Source organism: Centropristis striata, chromosome 15 (genome assembly GCF_030273125.1).
Source record: "Centropristis striata isolate RG_2023a ecotype Rhode Island chromosome 15, C.striata_1.0, whole genome shotgun sequence".
In the NCBI taxonomy this organism is placed as follows: domain Eukaryota; kingdom Metazoa; phylum Chordata; class Actinopteri; order Perciformes; family Serranidae; genus Centropristis; species Centropristis striata.
The window spans coordinates 32,769,870-32,791,440 of record NC_081531.1 but is presented as its reverse complement, the minus strand read 5'-3'; the positions used below and the strand labels follow the sequence as shown (position 1 = coordinate 32,791,440).

The 21,571-nt window shown below is 38.5% G+C and overlaps 1 protein-coding gene across 1 annotated transcript in view; it reads left to right on the top strand.

Moving 5' to 3' along the window:
* Positions 1-21,571, top strand: part of lrch2 (leucine-rich repeats and calponin homology (CH) domain containing 2) — a 44,512-nt gene that overhangs the window by 9,183 nt on the left and 13,758 nt on the right. The window contains exons 2-17 of the mRNA XM_059351182.1: positions 3,191-3,335; positions 3,585-3,711; positions 3,798-3,903; positions 4,306-4,442; positions 5,106-5,236; positions 5,606-5,693; positions 7,366-7,462; positions 7,589-7,686; positions 10,337-10,404; positions 12,525-12,629; positions 12,854-12,922; positions 14,052-14,114; positions 17,893-17,941; positions 18,098-18,238; positions 19,588-19,638; positions 19,735-19,798. Of these exons, the coding sequence (XP_059207165.1) occupies positions 3,191-3,335; positions 3,585-3,711; positions 3,798-3,903; positions 4,306-4,442; positions 5,106-5,236; positions 5,606-5,693; positions 7,366-7,462; positions 7,589-7,686; positions 10,337-10,404; positions 12,525-12,629; positions 12,854-12,922; positions 14,052-14,114; positions 17,893-17,941; positions 18,098-18,238; positions 19,588-19,638; positions 19,735-19,798 (1,539 nt within the window). The remainder of the gene's footprint in view (positions 1-3,190; positions 3,336-3,584; positions 3,712-3,797; positions 3,904-4,305; positions 4,443-5,105; positions 5,237-5,605; positions 5,694-7,365; positions 7,463-7,588; positions 7,687-10,336; positions 10,405-12,524; positions 12,630-12,853; positions 12,923-14,051; positions 14,115-17,892; positions 17,942-18,097; positions 18,239-19,587; positions 19,639-19,734; positions 19,799-21,571) is intronic.

The window sequence follows — 21,571 nt, the reverse complement described above, 5'->3', positions numbered from 1 at the left end:
ATCAAAATAAACAAATGTCTAGAATAATCAAACAATACTCATTTTTATTAATAAACTAAACAGACAACTAAATACTAATAAGAACTAAATAGCTCCAACAATCATGATGTGATCCCTTTGAAACAGCGATTTTTCTTAAGTCTCTAGAATATGTGCAAAAAAGTGTATATTTGCCCATATCTTGTCTTTAACAAATATTGTGTCACACCCAGAATGGCCCACAAGACCTGAGCCATCGTTTAGTAGTTAATACCCCAAAAAAGGCCTCCTTGGCCCCTTACTCATCCTGTCAAAACCTGCCTGTCAGACACTGTGGTCGCGTCTGCTGCAGGGTGCACATAATTAACCCCAATTAATCAGGTTCCTGTCATGTTCATTCCCTGTTTTCATTAAATTGAACCTTGTACTGAAGTGCAGCTATGAAGACCTTTACGATTTAAGTATTTTGGTTTCCCTGCCCTTGATGCTGGGATTTTTTGTAGACTGTATGTTATATTTTTGCTCGGTTGTGTTAGGTTTTTTAATTGCAATATAAAAAAACAAATATTTGCTGTCCCTCTGCAGCATCTCACAATAAACAGAGAGCAAAGAGACTGTGGTGTGTTATTTCATCCAGCACTCAGCAGGATGTCTGTTAGTATAGTAGTTTGCTGTGTCATGGGAATGATTAAGCCTGACATCATCTGCACTAACAACATAAATGAATAAATGGTGATTTGGCATGAGGCTGCAGTGTACTGGAGTCTTGGTGGAGGGCTCGTCTGCCTGGCGGGCCTTGTCCTGCGGGATCCCCGGGCCACCAGCAGGTGAATAACAGCCCGGCTGTGGGCTGCAGATGGTGCGTGGCCTGAGTTGGAGGAGGGAGAAGGGGATGGAGATGGACAGGCTCACAAAGACTGCCTCCACCCACCCCCACCGGCCCATCGACCCATATGATTCCACCGCTACAGAAGAATCCCCAGTTGCTTTGCTGGAGGGAGGGTAAGGAGGTGGGGAAGTCTATGTACAGCATCAAGGTCCGAGCCTCAGGGAGACACAGAATTTACTCTTAATGGAAAACAAGTATACCCTGTGACCTCAGCTTTGGTCTTTCCCTCGTGTGGTAATATCTGTTTCCCTTAACATCTCGGCTTCTTTTCCCTTTGTGCTGCTGACTGTCTCATGGTCTTCTTCTCACTTCTGCTTACTGGCTGCAGTCAGACCACAGCTACAGAGTGAGGCCTGTCAGGTCTATTGTTGAGATGAGAGTCTATCTAAAGCACAGACACCACTCACAAACAGTTCCTCTCATGACATCTTGTAACCTCGGGGGGGTAGGGAAGGTTGCAGTGTTTGCATAAATGTATCAAAATGCTATTCGAATACAAGCAACTGATATGACATTGCTAATCCGTCCACAATAAACAGAAACCTCTTAACAGTAGGTCAGTGAGTGTTTGCTTTTAGCAAAGCCCATATAGCTTAATTGTTTAATAAAGGGTCGGGCTATTTGTAATTGCATGCATTAAGGGGATGGAGATGTTTGCTCTCAGTTTGTGGCTCATCAGTGAGCTGGGACAGAATAATTGAAAGCTGTTTTTATCTGCGGCTCTGCAGCTCCATCACACAAGTCTCTAATTATCGTGTCACCCAGAGATAATTCAGAAGACAGGATTGTTCACACACACACACACACACACACACACACTTGCAGCGGCTGAATCAATACATGTCTGTAGGTGAAGTCTTATCGATAGGGTAGTCTTTGCATGTGTTGTTCTCATAGTTTCCTCACATTTTCCTGTTAAAATAGATGCTGTTTGTGAACGGCTTTATGGAAATGTGTGTGCATGAAACGTGAGTGATTCAGCAACCTTGAGGGACAATGTGTCTTAACTCAGGCTTTGTTGCGTGATCCAAAAGCATGCATAAAATAGACCTCCAGAGGGAGCGTGAGTCTTGTTGATGATGTACTTTATGATTTAGAACATGATGTGTGTGTATGGGAAAGTGCTGAATGACTCTTCTCTAAGGGAGCCAGTATTTTAATATTTTATCATAAGAGGCAGAGGCAGATGCGAGGCTGTGCTCACTTTCATTGACTGGAGCAGGAATCACATTCATATTGTTGTCGCAGAGTACTAGCACCCACTCTTCGCTTATTAATGCAGGGCTGTGATTTTGCAGCAAACTGGCCTCAGTAGTAGCAGAGCATGTGAGTTATAGTCAGCTTAGCGTGTCACACTCTTAATTACAACATGTTCTTTATTGATTCAGCATCAGCACGCACCAATTTTGCATTTATCATGAAACTAACAGCATTAAGTCTAATATCTAATGGATATTTAATACATTTGTTGATCTTTTAATTTGAAATACCTGCAAAACCAAATACATTCCCATGAGCCTCGGTTGTACTTTGTGTTTAATTAGCAGACGTAAGCATGCTTAACTAAGATAATGAACATACTAAGCATGTTGGCATTGTCATTATGAGCCATCAGTCCGACTTGCAATGAAATATGTACACACACACACACACACACACACACACACACACACACACATACATATATCTAACTGATATTTTCTTCTCTATAGCACAATTTAACTTGGTATATCACCTTACCTTGCCAATATGTTACATTTATGTCAATATAGAAGATTTCTATGTGTGTAAAAATTCTTATTTTAGTTAAATAAGTGCAGTTTTGTGCTGTTTAGCTCAGAATGAATCTTGTACAGTAGTTTAATTTTAAGAAATTAGAATGATCACGTTCTGTTTTATTTATCTTTTAGACAGGGTTGTATTCCACCCTCTCCATTCTGACAGCTTTCTGTACAGAAAGCAGCCCAAATCTCACTTTTATACCCATTTCATGGTTACCTTTTCAGTTGCTCTCAACAAAAAGAGTAGATGTGGAGTGATTTCTACCACTTTCCACCCATTCATTCGGATCTAAAGCCATTACTGTGCCACTCCCAGCCAGATCGATACTGAAAATACTGAGATATTACACTGCCAGTAGCACTCAAACCTTTAAGGCCAAAGACTCTGGTGTAATCTTAGACTTATTGATTAGTCTTTCAAGCCACAGGCCTCAGGCTTTGAGCGAACATAATGGACCAGATCTTAGAAAAGATTATAATATGTACACCTGTATTTTCAAAGTGTACATATTTCACCAGTTCCCGTTCCTCCGCCTTGCAGATTTGTCCAAGAACCGCCTCACAGAAATCCCTCCAGAAGTGTGTCTCTTCGCACCCCTCGAGTCTCTCAACCTCTACCACAACTGCATCAAGTGCATCCCGGAAGCCATTATCAATCTGCAGATGCTGACTTATCTCGACATAAGGTGTGTCATTGCACAAACACTTTCATGTTGGTTCCTGTGTCTCTTTATATGCATTAAATATTGTTCTGTTTTATATCTCCAAAGAAGTGTTTGTTCCCCTTTCAGTGCACCAACAGGGCAGAAAGGCTTTCATGAAAGAGAGGCAATTCCTCTTTTGCTGAAACTCAATTCCCAATGTCCAGATTCTCACTGTTACATGCTTCTGTCTACTGTTTTAAATTTAGGTCAATGTTTTATCTCTCTCTGCAGCCGGAATCTGCTGTCAGTTTTGCCAAAATACTTGTTCAGCCTCCCCCTCAAAGTCCTGCTTGTGAGCAACAACAAGCTCGTGTCAATCCCTGAGGAGATCGGCAAGGCCAAGGAGTTGATGGAACTGGTGAGTTTGTGTTCATTGCATATAAATCTGTGTATATTGCATTGCTTAGAGCGATCCCATTCCCTACACTTTGTCTCCCCTTGCAGGATGTGAGCTGTAATGAGATCCAGGTGCTGCCAACTCAGGTGGGGAGGCTTCATGCCTTGCGAGAACTCAACATCAGGAAGAATTGTCTTCACATGCTGCCTGAGGGTCAGTCCATCACACCTGATGCTATCCAGCTGTTTTTCTCACTTGTCTTATTTAAAGCACTCCCAAATTTAAGCTAACATTTCTGTCAAGCCAAGAATAACACCTCTGCATTTTGTTTTATTATCTGTCATGTTAACACTGGCGCAGTAAAACCTGATGAACACCGTGTTATAAACAAAGCTGTCATACAACTGAAGGATTCCTGGAGTTAAGCCATGTTTGAATAGTTCTGAACACTCTTACAAAAAAACACGCAGCATCTGATTTTGTTTATATTTTATGAAGTTAAAAGGCTAAAAAAGTAAGGGGTCAGCACTGTCTGTCACTGGTCATGTGTTGAGGTCATATGAAGGCTGAACTTGAAGCAGACTTAAAGTTCTGTTCTCTCGTCTGTACTTGCAGAGTTGGCTGACCTGCCTCTCATCCGACTTGACTTCTCCTGCAATAAGATCACAGAGATTCCTCCAGCTTACAGAAAACTCAGGCAGCTGCAGCACATCATCCTAGATAACAATCCTATGCAGTCTCCACCAGCACAGGTAGGTGCATTCATTCACAATGTATGGGTTTCCTGTGTGTGGTTGAGCTGACAGCTTGTCCCTTACATTCTAATTTTTTTTATTTAACCTTTATTTAACCAGGGAATATCCCATTGAGATTAAGAACCTCTTTTTCAAGGGAGCCCTGGCCAAGAGGCAGCAAACACAGAATACAGTTACATATTTACATAACATACAGACCTTAAACACATCATGAGAAACAAGTGCATGTTATGGAATTGGCCTCAATAACTCTTAGTTTGGATTTAAAAGTGCTCAAAGTAACAAATTCAGTTAATTTCCATTCTTTCTGTAGCATATTCCATGCATAAGGTGCAGAGTAAACAAATGCCCTTTTACCCAACTCCGTACGAGCAGAAGGGACAGAAAGCAACAACTGATCTTGTGAAGGAAGAGAATAAGATCCTGCATTTCTCACAGTAATTAAGCTGCAAATGTACGAAGGCAGCAGTCCCAATATTGCCTTATAGATGAAAGTATACCAATGACTAGCCCTTCGAGTGGCCAGAGCAGGCCATCCTACCCGAGATAATGAACCTTTTACAATTGCACCATCTAGTGGGTAAATTAACACATTTCTCCTTCTACTAGTTACAACAACTCGGACTCTAGAGACACCTTGTGTGCATTTTTCTGTTTCAGATTTGCCTCAAGGGCAAGGTGCACATATTTAAGTACCTGAACATCCAGGCGTGCAGGCTGGACAAGAAGCCGGACACTCTGGACCTCCCCTCCCTTGGAAAACGTTGCCTTCCACAGCCGCTGACAGATAGGTACTGACACACTTTCTATCATTTCTGTTCATTTAAACATACTATTTGCATCTACACATGTTTTTTTAACAATAGTTAATACATAATGTTAAACTATTCACTAACCTGGGCTGAGTTGTTGTACTTTACCGGAATATTTCTACTTTTTGCTACTTTAATCTTGAAATAATTTGAGTATATTGTGATGCTGATACTTGATTTTTAATACATGACCTTAACTCACCCCGGGGTATTAATACACTGTGGTATGAGTACTTTTACTGAAGTTAAAGATCTGAATACTTCCTCCACCACTGTTTGCACATGCACATTTGATTTTATGGTTCCATGTTACAGTTATAATGAGCAGTTTGTTTTGAATATTTCCAGCATGGAAGATTTTTATCCCAGTAAGAACCACGGGCCTGACTCTGGAATTGGTAGCGATAATGGTGACAAGAGGCTGTCTACAACTGAGGTCAGAGTTCAGACACTCAAGATGAACTGTTTGCCAGCACACACTGAATATGTCATCATGTTTTTTTTATTTCTTGCCAGAACATTTTGATATATATATAAATGTCAAAGTGCACCTTGTGGAATTTTGTTTCTGATGACCTGCTGCGAGTCAGTTAGCATTTCTGCCCAAGCAACAGCACTGAAACAGACTCTCTAGACAGAGCAGAAGAGGAAGAGACAGCTCAGTGGAAAAGTAGGCGGGTAAAGAAAAACATCCCAAGCAGGAGACCAGTGATAAAAAAAACAACTGGCTGTAGATCATAAGAATAAGTGGGCAGACAAGACAAAAGCATGATAGGTAGGGCAGCTAGGCAGTAGAATATCTGGCAGGAACTGAAAGCATACTGGGTGCTGGGTAGACTGGTAATGGGAGGCAGGTGTACTGGCAGGTGGGTGATCTGGTGGACAGATGGAGACTAACTGAGTCTAGACCAGTTACAATATGGGCTGCACTGCACCCCTCCCCCATAACTACATGACGCATATGCACTTTGACATGATGCACCTGACTGCAAATTAGTCTGCCTTTTATACATTTTCTTTAAACCATCTATCTCATGCTGCTGCACACAATTGCACACTGTCTTTTTTAAATGTTTTTAGATTGCTCCCTTTAGACTGTTTTCGATCATTTTTTAGAGTTTGGCTACAGGGACCTTATGGTGCTATTGTACAGTCATGGAAAAAAATATTAGACCACCCTTTTCCTTCAATTTCTTGTTAATTTTAATGCCTGGTACAACTAAATATACATTTGTTTGGACAAATATAATGATTACAACAAAAATAGCTCATAAAAGTTTAATTTAGGAGCTGATATCTAGCCATTTACCATGGTTTTATTGACAATGATTTTGGTTATCATCAAGAAAGCCATGGAAAATGGCTAGATATCAGCTCCTAAATTAAGCTTTTATGAGCTATTTTTGTTGTTATCATTATATTTGTCCAAATAAGAACTCTCTATCTCTAACTCTCTATCTTTGTACAAATGTATCTTTAGTTGTACCAGGCATTAAAATGAACAATAAATCAAAGAAAACAAGGGTGGTCTAATAATTTTCTCTATGACTGTATATGTCTGTTGGTTTACTGTTAACTCAATTGTGTTGTACTTGTGCAATGACAATACAGACATCTATTTTAATCAAGGCCAAAGGTTATAAAAAGAATGGATGAGGTTTTCCCACTTCCTCATTGTATAAAAAGTGATGCCAAAATATCCACGATCTGGAGCCGGAATCAGGAGTTCCTGCTCAAACACCAGCCCCACCCAATCAGAGCACAACTGTGAATCATGATGTTAAACACCTGTTTTATAGTGTTAAATAACACTAACTTACACTTAAACAAACAAAAATCTGTGTTAGCTTGGCTCACGTCCCATCTGCTAACATGGAGTGGGCGGGGCTCACCGACCTGTAATGCAGATAGCGATCAAGATGTTTTGGCTTCACTTCTGGGGAGTTTCCATCATTATGTCAATGGTCTAGTCATGGTAGCAGAGGTCATTACTACTTATGTGTGGGAGTTCACCTCTATCCCAGACAGAGACATAAGTAATCTCCCTGCTGAATCACAATATTGCACAAGAAGAAAAACATATGTCATTGTTCTGTTCTTTCCTACAGCCTTCTGACGATGATACCGTCAGCCTCCACTCTCAGGTTTCAGAGACAGCCCGTGCTGATGCCCTCTCACTCCTCTCCAAAATGGATTCTTGCAAAGGTTACCGAAAATAACTAACACATATTCCCTTTGAAAGCAATAAGAGAGACACGGGGGTTGGTTGAATGAAGTGCCTAAAATGTGACAGTTTATTTGATGAACGCGGATGCCTTCTCCCTCTATCAGATCAGGATCTCTATGACTTTATAGACCCCAACCCGGATGAGGATCCTGCTCTGTCAGAGTGTGACGGGCAGCAGAGCAGCCATGTGTCTTGTATAAAGGTAGGAATCTATCTATCTATCTATCTATCTATCTATCTATCTATCTATCTATCTATCTATCTATCTATCTATCTATCTATCTATCTATCTATCCATGTTGAAATCAGTCTTATGGACCTACGCCGAGGCCAATGCTCCTCAGATGATCCCATATCTATATTTCATGGCTCAGAGCATTTAAACAACATGTTCCTAGTATTGGTGTGACAACAATCAGAGCCCTGTACTACAAAGCTGGATTTGAGGGTTAGCGAGGTAACTTCAGCTCTAACTCTGGGTTTTTGGTATCTCAAAGGTGGTTCTCTGTTACATTTTTTCTCAGTCACTTTGGTGCATTTCTCACATCACTACTAACATTTGCACAACAGTTAGTTGATTTCTCAAAACAATTAATACAAACTGCAAAACCTAGTTGATAACCTGCAAAAGCTCATTCCTCAAAAGCAAGTATTCATGTCAATCAAGGTGTCAATGTCATCAAGATGAAAAGTCATGACACCATGTTTATGAACAAGATAGTCAAATGTCTCTGTCATGCTTTCATTATGACAGTTTACTCTGTAAATCTGACTTTTTTTGCACTGGAAAACAGAGTAAACTGTCATAATGAAAGCATGACAGAGACATTTGACTATCTTGTTCATAAACATGGTGTCAGGACTTTTCATCTTGATGTCACTGACACTTTCATTGTCATGAATACTTGCTTTTGAGGAATGAGCTTTTGCAGGTTATCAACTAGGTTTTGCAGTTTGTATTAATTGTTTTGAGAAATGCAAATGTTAATAGTGATGTGAGAAATGCACCAAAGACACTGAGAAAAACTGTAGTATTGCATATGTTATTTGCAATTCTATTTTGTTCACAGCATTGTGCAAAAGGAAAAAAAACCTTATTTACAACAAACATGACGTCCCTTTGCGTAGAGCTGTAACAGTGTCACAGTGTTGTAGAAATGGTCCACACTATGTCCTGCTGGTTCAAATATGTTGTAAAGTGTTTATGGTTTATGGATTCAGCTCTGAGTGATTGTAGAGAAGTGACTTATCATTGGTTCAACTAATGCTTCACACAGCCTTCTCATCAGAGAAAGCTGATGTTCACCTCAGAGAAATGTATTCAATTCCGGAGACATTTTCAGTAAGAAATAAAGATTTAAAAAATATAAAATTTTGACAACTAGTTCAACATTTCTGTATGTAATGACTCAAGCAATGAAATGAGGACTATTTGTTTTATATGGAATGACTATTCAGCATTTACAAGTATAGTTAATTTTGACTGACATGACATAAGTAATAATAATGTTATAAAACAGCAGAGAGTTGTATGAAAGCACTTGATGCATGTCCAAAAGCATTTGTAATTTGTTGTAAGGAATGAGAAACTGCTACTATGATGACGAGCACAAATTACTAAATGTTGTGGAGGTTGAACTAATTGTTGTGCAAATGTTAATAATGATGTGAGAAATGCACCAAAGCGATTGAGAAAAACTGTAATGTCACCAAACGGAGCCGTGCAGTTATAGTCGAGCTTCTAATGAATGCAGTTTGTAGTTCTCTGGACATCTTACCACACAGTCTCTGAAATGACTCTCCTGTAAAAATAAGGTTGCATACATTAATACTTCACTATATTATTAATCAGTATGATGTTTACTCGCATATGAAATACTGTATAATTCCTTTAAAACATAACATTATCACATTATTTTTTATGCTTTATAGTGATTTGCTGATGTTCGTTTTAAACTGTCGGTATTACAGCTAATAGAAAAGTATCTATTGTTAGCCTATTTATCCAACATAATAGGCCTACAAATAATTTATTTTTGAAGTGAGCAAAACGAAACATATTTGGATGTATCCTTCATTCGGGGACAGTTTCAGATCTAAATCCACTTCATGATTATAATGTTTAAAAGAAAGTTATCAGTGTAACAGTGTGTGCAGCTGTCAAGTTAGAAATCAACAGTATTCACTGAGAGTGCACGGAGTGGTCAAATAAATATATTAATTCATGAATTCACACTTGTTATTTAATGCCAAAAATAATTGCAGGCCTTATTTAGAGCAACAGTATTGCTTTTAGCAGTAATAATAATTCATATTCTTCATAGAAGTGGGCGGAAAGTGATGAGTCAGTTGTTGAGAGTTGTTGAGTCAAATGGCGCTCCTAACGCCCCCTTTATGTAAACTTGCACATTGCCTGAAGAAGGAAGCCGGGTTTATTGAGAAAGTTGATAACCACCTTTGTGATATCAATTATCTGTGACAGCGGTTGTTAGGCTTAGTGAAGCGAGATCACAAGAAGATATCCTGGGTATATTGAACCCACTGTAGTATAGGGCTCAGGTGAGCCATGAAATATGATCAGGAAATTTTTGTTTTTCACAATTATTCCTACACATGAATGCAGCTCAAGGGGCCTATCTTGCAATGTTAATGAAAATGAATTAGTGCATCTGCCCCATGATTCAGAACCACTCCACGTGTCATTCCTTGGCCCAATGCTACACCCCTCCATCAAGTTTCATGAAATTATTTCAGTCCTGCAGACAGAAAAGCTGCACAAAAACAAGAGATAAACTCGTAAAGTTTCTAGCTACTGGTTTCTGACACTGTCTGTGTGTCTGTGTGTGTTTCAGGAACTGGAGAAAGTCCTTAACATGTCTCACCAAAGCAAAGATAAAGACAGCTGGAAAGAGGAGTCAGGGTGAGTTTATGCTTGAATCAGCACGTTTCTGTCCTTATCATCATACAAAGCTGGTAACTCATCTTTGAACTGAAGATAGAGTTCTGTGGAAAAGCCGCAGATTTTATAGCAGTGAGTCACTGATAAGCTTACAGTAAACACAAAGAAGCGTCATTAATTCTATATTTTGTGAATTGTGTCTTACGAAGCTTCTCTACAAATCAACTAATGCCAATCAGGAGATGTAGGATAAAAACAAATGGTTTATAACTAGCTGACAGCTAAATTAGTCATCGACTATACAGTAGTGTTCAAAATAATAACAGTCCAATGTGACTAACCAGATGAATCCAGGTTTTTAGTATATTTTTTATTGCTACATGGCAAACAAGGTACCAGTAGGTGCAGTAGATTCTCAGAAAACCAACAAGACCCAGCATTCATGATATGCACGCTCTTAATGCTGTGCAATTGGGCAATTAGTTGAAATGGGTGTGTTAAAAAAAATAGTTACAGTGTTATTCAGTCAGTGAGGTCATCAATTTTGTGAAAAAACAGGTGTGATTCAGGTGGCCTCTATTTAAGGATGAAGCCAGCACTTGTTAAACATGCATTTCTCTTTGAAAGCCTGAGGAAAATGAGTCGTTCAAGACATTGTTCAGAAGAACAGCGGACTTTGGTTAAAAAGTTCATTGGAGAGGGGAAAACTTATAAAGTGGTGCAAACAATTGGTAAATGGACCTGCACTTATATAGCGCTTTTCTAGTCGCTTTGCAACCACTCAAAGCGCTTTACACTACAGACTGACTCACTCACCCACACATTCATACTGGTGGCAGAGGCTACCCTAAACGGTGCCACCTGCCACCATTGGGAATTCATTCACACACCGATGAACGCAGCATCGGGAGCAATTTGGGGTTCAGTATCTTGCTCAAGGATACTTCGACATGTAGGCTGCCATGGTCGGGGATCGAACCACCAACCCTCCGGTCAGAAGACGACCGCTCTACCAATTGAACCAGAGTCGCCCCAATTATAGGCTGTTATAACATTTTGTGGACTGATGAGAGTAAAATTGTTCTTTTTGGGTCCGAGGGCCACAGACAGTTTGTGAGACGAGCCCCAAACTGTGAATTCAAGCCCCAGAACACAGTGAAGACAGTGAAGCATCATGATATGGGCATGTTTCTCTACTATGGTGTTGGGCCTATTTATCTCATACCAGGGATCATGGATCAGTTTGCATATGTCAAAATACTTGAAGAGGTCATGTTGCCTTATGCTGAAGAGGACATGCCCTTGAAATGGGTGTTTCAACAAGACAATGACCCCAAACACACTAGTAAACCAGCAAAATATGGTTCTGAACCAACAACATTGATGTCATGGAGTGGACCTTAATCCAATTGAGAACTTGTGGGGTGACATCAAAAATGCTGTTTTTGAAGCAAAACCAAGAAATGTAAATGAATTGTTGAATGTTGTTAAAGAATCTTGGAGTGGAATAACAGCTGAAAGGTGCCACAAGTTGGTTGACTCCATGCCAAACAGATGTGAAGCAGTTATAAAAAAACTGTGGTCATACAACTAAATATTAGTTTAGTGATTCACAGGATTGCTAAATCCTAGCAACCAAAAAGTTTGTACAAAATAGTTTTGTGTTTTTTAAAGTCAATGGCAGACACACCCCTTTCAACTAATTGCCCAATTGCACAGCCTTAAGAGCTGCATATCACCAATGCTGGGTCTTGTTTGTTTTCTGAGAATCTACTGCACCTACTGGTACCTTGTTCACCATGTAGCAATAAAAAATATACTAAAAACCTGGATTAATCTGGTTAGTCCCATTGGACTGCTATTATTTTGAACACTACTCTAAATGGCAAACATCCAGCTCCTTTCATCACCAGCTGCAAATTCACAACTCGCTTCACTTCCAATACTAATCTACCGCGACACTGTGTGTTCTGTTTGATCGACAGGTCTGTATTTTTTTTTTTAACCGCAGCACAATATGCTGTCAGCGTTTATAGTCTTTGTGTAGCTTGTGTGGCAATTTAAAAGACTCAAGGGGTGAAAATTTGCAAGCTGTGCAAAGTTTCTCATAATAATAACTTCTGTTTTTGAACTTTCCCCAGTTCTGATAAGGAGCAGCTTGTTGAAGAAGAGGATGATGAGCTGAAGGAAGTGCTGGATCTGAGGAAGATTGCTGTCCAGCTCTTGCAGCAGGAGCAGCAGAATAGGTGTGTGAGAAAACATCCCACACTTACTGCGGCACTCTGCACTGCAATTAGTTTAAATCATTATATGCTTTTAATGCAACATGTGCTGCTGCTGCTGTTTTTCCCTACAATCATCATCCCCGTTTCACTTCTGCAAAACAAACACTCTTATCCTTCCTTGATCCTCTCTTAAATCCCTGCTTTCTCTTTCATCTTGGCTGCCACACTTGGTGCTGGGCTTCTAGACGTCGGTCCTTAATTTGCAGGGCAGAGAGTCTTATTCACAGACGGAGAGTGACTGGCCGGGCACACAGGTAGCTGGACTTTCTTCATCATCGTTTACAGGTTGTTTGCACATCAACTTGGGAAGATCACTGGTCGTGTCAAATGCATTGAAACAGCAGGTTTATAGTGGTTTCTGTATCTACCTTTAAGCCTTTTAAAGTATATTTTACCCAGTGGTTAAATGTTTTATTTTTTAAAAGATATTTTTTGGCCATTCTCAAGGCTATATTGAGAGTGAAGGAGGGAGATAGAGGGGAAGGCATATGGTAAGTATTTAAGTAGTTAAAATGAGCCATACTTTGAGAAAAAAACAATGCTTACAAAAATGCATCAATAATTATAATCCAATAATATTTGGAATTATTAAACAATCTGAGTTGGTCAGTTCTGCATAATGAGTATATTTACTTTTGATACTTTGGTAACACTTTACAATAACCATCGAAGTGATGTTTATAGATTTTTTATAAACCAAGTATTAACCATTTTTCAAAGTACTATACATATTAAATCTTTAAATGTTTTCAAAAAAATTCTAAAAGATATATGAATCATTTTGAAATAATTCACATACTTAACATGTTATAATGACTGCAAAACTATCATTAAACTAATAATTAGAATGTAATTGTTTGTTAATGGTAAAGTAACTATATATACTATACTATACTATACTATACTATACTATACTATACTATACTATACTTTTTTCCATTTATTTGGCATTTATAAAGGATATATATAATATATATATATAGTTCAACATTAATACATTTTCTATTTACCATTCCAAATGGCCTATATATGGTTTATAAATGATGATTAAACTTTAATAAACTATCTATTTACCATCTATAAATGATGGTTATTGTAAAGTGTTACCGATACTTTTAGTACATTTTGATGCTGATACATTTGTACTTTTACTTCGGTAAGTTTTAATGCAGTGTGGTATTAGTACTTGTACTTGAGTAAAGGATCTGAATGCTGTATCCATTCATAAGCGCAGATGAATTGCCCTTTGTTGCTCAATTGGTAAAATTTCCATTGAACTTGACTCTACAATTGTGTTTGTTGTTCTTGGAAACCTGAGTAGTTGTGAGTGGCACAATAGTGATTGTGTTGCAGGACTGTAACTGCAACCATCTCTGTCTACAGATTCCTAAGTCACTCTGGAAGCTCCGGCAGCAAACCGAGACCACCGCCTCAGGCCGCTCGCAGGTATCAAATGTTCAGTCCTGCAGAGCAGAAGCACACATTTGCAGTGGAGACCTTGTATTGTAGTAATGATGTCCAGAAACATAGCAAAAAAGTGCTTTAACTGGTATATGCTGCCATTTAAATGTGCAAATATACAACCAAAAACAGGGTTTATGAAAATTAAAAAATATCCAATTCAGAGGCAAATACTTTACTTTCACTGTGATATGATAGCCTACATTAGATCCTTATAATATAACCAAATACTGTCACGACCGAACGATGGACCCGAACCCAAATGCACCAAAGTTTCAAAATAAAGTTTTATTAAACAAAATAAAAATCACTCTTTCCAGAGGAAAAACTCTACACTTATCTCAGAAACTAAAACTTACAATACTAAGGCTTGACTAAGAAAAAACAAATAAAAAAACAGAAAATCACTCTTGCGAGGCTATACTAAAACTAAGAAAACAAACTGAAAATCACTCTTGGGAACAAAGTATCAAAGCAACAAGACCTGACAATGACATAGACAAGACAAACTGGCACAGGACAAAGGGAGACATGGACTATGGCTGCGTTTCATGTCCCTTAATTTTCGTCTCTTCTATCCTCTATCCTTGCTTGAACCGGCTCTTTCTTATGCGTCATCTTTACGACCATCCCAAAGCTCTTATTTGTGCTCAGAGGATAGAGGATAGAGGAGGCATATCGGAGGAGCCACAAGCGAGGATACATGCGAGCATCCTATGCGGAAGTCTTTTAGCGGAGTGAAGACAGATCACAGATTAAACTCAAGTGTGTCACCACAAGTTTTATATTTTATTTATATGATTCACCATGTAGTTAAAATCCGTTTTATTGTGGCTCTGAACAACAAAAAAGACAACAAACATATTTCTACGTTTATAATAAATTAAGAGAAAGGTCGCTCTAGAAGATTTTTTCCCTTTCGTGATCTGTTATTTCCACCATTCAGATTTATTATGGATAAAAAAACAAAAACAGGAGAGTATGAGAGTCAGCAAGAAACACTTTTACATCGTTTGTCATTTCCATCAGTCCCACGTCAGGCTGGTCATTGCTGAGTGACATCATTTACATTTTACCTTAATCATCTAACCTAATAAAACATTGGCCGGTGTTAAGCGGACACAATCATGTTCTGGGATATTAAATAATGAATTTATCACCAGGATCGTCTACTACTACGGCATATTAGGGCCATGTATGAAAAAAATAAATAAATATGGAGCCTGGGGAGAGTAACGCGTAAAAACACATAACATGAGGCGATGGTACTACATCTCCACATTTCATTCAGTTGTCTCTTCTTCTCCATGACTCGCTCTGTTTTGGGTGTTTTATCAGTGATTGTTTATGAGTGATCCGACTGACGCTCCCTCCTCCTCACGTTCACACAGAGCGCTCCCCTTCAGACCTCCTCTGCTCCTTGTTGACAGTTGCAGTGTGTAACGTTAGTCTAAACATTTTTTTTACAGCAGCAGGTTTATTGTCCCCAGCCTTATGCGTGCCATGGTGGCTGGGTTTGTGTGTGTGTGTGTGGGTGTGTGTGCGTGTGTGTGCTTGCACTTGTGGTACTGGACGGACCCAGTGAGGCATGGACCAGTATTATCCCCCTCCCCCGGGTCCGTATTTTTTTAATTTTTCATACTTGGCCCTAATACGCTGTCATAATATACAGAAGAAAAAATAAATAAATAATATGAAGGCATTCCCGTGCCCCTGACCAGGACACAGTTCACAGTATAAATACAGAATGCAGGTTGTTAATCATGTGCAGGTGTTTGTTAAACAGAGAAAACACTTATTATTATTATTATTAGTGCATGTCTCCAGCTGATCCAGCTGTGATCCGCTGCCGCCGTCATTAGAAACGGACGTCGCTTCACGTGACGCTTCGGAGGGAAGGACGTCTCATGTCTCTTAAATCGTTTCCTCTCTCCTCGCCCTTGCATCTCTCCATGCATCCCCGGTGGGCGGGACTAAGACGTAAGGAAAGCAGGGATGCGAAATAAGGGATATGTTTATATTATTTATTAATTCATTATTATTTGCGTCTGTATACAGATGATCCTGGTGATAAGTTAATTATGTAATATCCCAGAACATGATGGTGGTGTCTGCTGAACACCGACCAATGTTTTATTAGCTTAGATCAGGGGTGTCAAACTCAAATACACAGTGGGCCAAAATTTTAAACTTGGACAAAGTCGCGGGCCAACATTGATATTTATTGAAAAAATTGACCTAAACAAGTTCAAACGAAATGGAACAAGCAAAGCTTGATATAACTTAATATTGCAAACATTCAAAATCGAATATCAAATAAAACAAACAAACACATCAATGGCATTCATTTCTTAAATAAAATTTAAATAAAAATCGTATGTCCCTTTATTTTATATGTGGCCTTCTTTAAATTTAAATTTAACAGTAATATTTTTCCACAGGCTAAAAATAAATGTAAGAATAAAATAACAATAATAAACCAAATGACTAATAATAATATCCTTCAATGAATGTGCAGCCATTCAAGCCTTGGACTAGCAAGAAAAAGTGCATAAAGACAACTTTAACTGTTGCTCAGTTTGGTACACACGGATCTACTGTGTTCAAGCCAAAACACGAGCAGAGCATTCTGGGATTTGTAGTATTATATTTTGATATTTCCTCGCGGGCCAGAGTTTGACACCCCTGGCTTAGAAGATTAACGGAAAAGGTAAATGATGTCGATCATATCAAACCTGCACTCAGGAATGATCAGCCTCACGTGGGATTGAATGAAAACGATGTAAAAGTGTTTCTTGCTGACAGACAGACTCTCAGACTTTTTTTTTTTTTACTTGAATAGTATCCATAATCCAATAAGTCTGAATGGTGGAAATAACAGATCATGAAAGGAAAAAAAGCTTCTAGAACGATTTTTATTTTCATTTATTATAAATGTAGAAGGATGTTTGTGGTCCTTTTGGTGTTCAGACTCAAAATAAAAACAGATTTTTAACTACATGGCGAATCAGACGATGAATAAAATATACAGTATAACTTGTGAGTGACACGCTGTAGTTTGGTCTGTTTATCACTCCGGTATGAAACTATAGTGATGTTGCAATGTATAAAATCAGTTCGATCAGCTGCAACGTCCAATCAATAGCCGATATCCAGTAAGGGGCGGGTCCACGGGTAAAATACTTCTGTGTAGGATGCTCTCATGTATCCTCACTCATAGCTCCTCCGATGTCCCTCCTCCATCCTCGCTCCTCCATCCTCCGAGCACACGTAACAGCTTTGGGGAGGTCGTAAAGATGGCGCACCAGAAGAACTTCTGGTTCAAGCGAGGAGGGAGGAGACATAAAATAAGAGCTTTGGGAGACCCCGCCGGAGCAATGGACACAGACAGGAAGTGGAACCAAAATAAAAGAGGAAATCACAAGACAACATAGACACGAGACAGAACTGAATGAATAAACTTAACACATTTTTCTGGACATGACAAATACAGCTAATGTGCTGAAATGTTTTACAGTGTTAGAGCTTGACCGATACAGATTCTGATTTCATGGAGTAAGTACATTTGGATATAGAATAGAATAGAATAGAATAGAATAGAATAGAATAGAATAGAGATGATTCTCACATTTAGGCTCCTCATACAAGAACCACTGGTACAAAGAAATCTCAAAAACTGTTATCAGAGGACATTTAGGCCCATTTAATGTGGTCTTAATGTAAAAAGATTAGGGTAATTTGATGATTTGTGTCTTTATTTTAGTGCTTCTCTGGATGAAGGAAGCAGTGGAGCATCAGTGCTGAGTGGACAGGTACAAACTCTTTTATTTCAAAACAAATATGGCATGAGTCATGTATCAAATTTCTCAGTAACTCTGTTAATGTCCATATCTTCCATTCCTACTGTGATACTTTCTCCCTGGAGGCTGCAGAGAATGATTCATTTTTTTCTCCGTCTCCCTTTACAGCCTTCTTCCTCTTGCTCCTTTGATGGAAGCCTGAAGACAGATCAGTCAGATTCAGAGCCAAAGTGGCCCGAAGTCCCACCAGTCCTTAATCAGAATGAAGATCGCAGGAGGAACAAGTACCTGCGAAAAGATTACCTGAAGGTGTGAATTTATGGGTGGCAATAATTCTTCCTCTGCATCACAGGCTATAAGTTGTAAATTGGTTTCGTGCCAAATGAAAATATTATTGTTATATTGCTGTTGGCAACAACTTCTGTGGTTTCCTCAGAATTACTCAGGTCTTTCTGGAAAATGCCACCTCCTGTCTTTTTACAGTAACTTGAAACTCGATATGTAAGAACACACGTTTCTGAGGCAATCTATCTGCATTGGTGAATGCACATTGTATTCATAAGTAAACATGTTTCCTCTTTGATATGGGTGAACTGACCCTGACCTGAAAACATGATGTTCCCGAATCTGAATACTTTATTCTGGAAAGCACAAATAATGTAATGGAATCGGATGTCTTCTATCCAAATGTGCTTTTTATTATCCAGGAACATGACTTCATATACATATTTCTTGAATTGAAAAAGTAGAATATGAGGATGTGGAAATATATTTACTAAATAATTATATGCCAATATTAAACCAATTTCATGTTGAAGACACAAAGATTGCATTGCAGATTAATATTAGGTCAGAAAATATATTCTCAACATTTGCCTGATTTAATGTAGCTTGTGGTGTCAACCACACCGTCTTCCGGTCTTCTATCCCGAAACAGAAACAGAGACATAATTATGTTGGTTACAGTACCAACAGATACAGATATAGCTGCAGAAAACGACTCGCCTTAATATCATCCAATGGATTCTTGACTTTTTTCTTACGGCCTTAAGTTTTGCCCTTTTTTTGGAGCCAAAAGTGACCATTTTTGGACAAAAGGGTAGAGCTGGGGAGGAACAAGGAACTTGACAAACACAAAGGAGTCACGCATTAAAGCATATCTTATCGTCCAATTTAATCTAAATAGGACCATAATTTACACAATACTGTCACAATCATGCTGTATTAAAAGGCTTGAAACTTGCGATTAAGACGATTAACTAATCATGAGACTGTTTACTGAGGTGATAAATCAAGTGAGAAAACGTGTCATTTTTTCATAGATTTTTGTTCAATCAGACTCCTTTGTGTAGCCCCCTCCTGGCCATTAGAAAGAATGAAGGTTTAGGGCACTTCCGCACTGGCTTCACTTTTCAGACTACAAGTTTCTGACCACTTCCTTTTATGCAATCTATTTTTCGTTGTTACCCTTGAGAAATTTCTAGGTGTTAACAAGAAAGTTTGATGAAAAAGTTAGATAGCAAAGTAAAGAAGTGTGTGATTAGTCATGAGTCATTCTTTATCATTATCATCACACCTTCAGGATGAACTTTTGCATCAATGAAAATGTCAACAGCCAGTGATTGTCAAATAATATAGAACATTTTCTTTCCCGACAGTACAAGTGTCAGAGTGCTCGGAAAAACTCCAGCGGGAATGACGACTGCGAGGTGTGTGTGAGAGACATCAAAATATTAGCATTTCAAAACATCTTTCAAAACAAAGACAATGCCTTATTCTGATCGCCATGAACTTCTTGTTTCCAGGAGGGCTTGCGCAACGCGGATTTCAGCACCACCCTGACAGTGTTTGGACTAAAGCCAAGATCAGGTAATGCACAATTGCTTTTTGATGCTGAACTTTTTCACTAATGATGAAAATAATTATTTCCAAGTAGTGTGCCTGACAGTTATTGTCTTTTAAATGTGTGGAGAGAAATGTGTGGGACCAGCTCCTCTAAATAGATTTCTGAACATAGAGGAAAAAAAGAAATGAAAGAAAGCCTGGGGAAATAACAAAGCATATTTTAGGAGAACTCAACTAAATCCATGGAATTACTTAAATACATTTGTATGTGGTGCAGACAGCTTCCACTTATAAAAGTTCAAAAATGAAATATAACAATGAGGCTTTTATAAATGCTGACGCTTTCCAAGGCTCATCCAAAGCCAAGACTTTTTTTTTAAGGTGGAGCCCCGGCACCGTTTCTCTGGAACTGAGGAATGTTTCTGAGGAACTGTTGCTCTGTTTCTTTATCAGTCATTAGCAGTCAAGGATAACGCATGTTAGGACTGTTTTGACTGTAAAGCAAACCAGTGGAGGAGGTGTTCAGATCCTGAAATAGAAGTAGCTCAGTGTAGATGTACCCTGCATTAACATGTCTTATGTTAAAGTATTTTTAGGAAAAAAAACTTTAAGCACAAAAAACACTATTATTAGATCATTCCTACTGATGCATTAATGCTACAACTAATGAAATCTGTTATTTATTTCCCCAATAAACATGAAACAGAAATGCCCAGACTACCCGCTCGATCAGAAACTTGTATTAGGGTTATGTTGGCTGAATTGGAGTTAATAAAGCTGCTTACTGAAAATTTAGTGGGCTGCTGTCCTCAAACAGAAATGTCATAAATCCAGCTTTCACCATTGCAAGTTTGACTGTTGCACTTCCGAAAGCATTCAACAGAACTGGTGCCACCTACTGCGTTATCTCAATCAGCCAACTGCTGTTTGCACAAGAGTAGTAGAAGGGAACAAACACTGGCTCTACGGTTATAAGTCTGCTAGCAGAAGTTGGCAGATATCATCAGCATCATATAACAATACACAACCTAATTATTTAGCACAAAAAATCTTTGAACATACAGATAATATCAGTAAATATCTGTATTATAAAAATAGATATCTGTAGACTAAGTTTTTTTTTACTTTAATATGATGGTGTTTGCTGCAAGACTTTTTACAGTTTTTCCCCAATATAATTTTACTGTTTTACATTAAAATTTAAAGTTTTACTGTGAAAAAAGAAATGTGCCGCTATTTTACATTCAGCTTTATGATGAGCATTCTTTGTATTTTTACATAAAATTCCCCGTAATTTAAGACCATTAAGCAATTTAATAATACTGTCCAAAAATGTGTTTGTCTATAATTTACAATAAATGTATCATACCTTTTTAAATGCCATTTGCACTGAATGTGGAATAAACAAGACAACTGTTATCATTACCATCTTTGAACCATCTGTGCTTATTTAAAAGAAACAAACATGAAAAGCATTCAAATCATATATTATAAGAAGCATTTCCAGAAATAAAGGATTTGTGTGGGATGCAATTCTAACAAAACTTTTTGAAGAGGAACATTCTCTTGTGGGAAATGCACTCTCCCGTATTTTAGTATCAGAACTAAAGATGAAGATAACCAGCTTAAAGACGCAGGAGTGTAAATCGTGCATTTCCTTGGAAGTGAAGATGAAATGATAAGATGATAATCTCATGTTGTTGCCACCTGTTTTCCTACCATCCAGTACAGGGCATTGGCTTTTGGCCCTTGAAGAATACAGACTCCTGCAAAGCTGAAGATGAATGTGTATCTGTT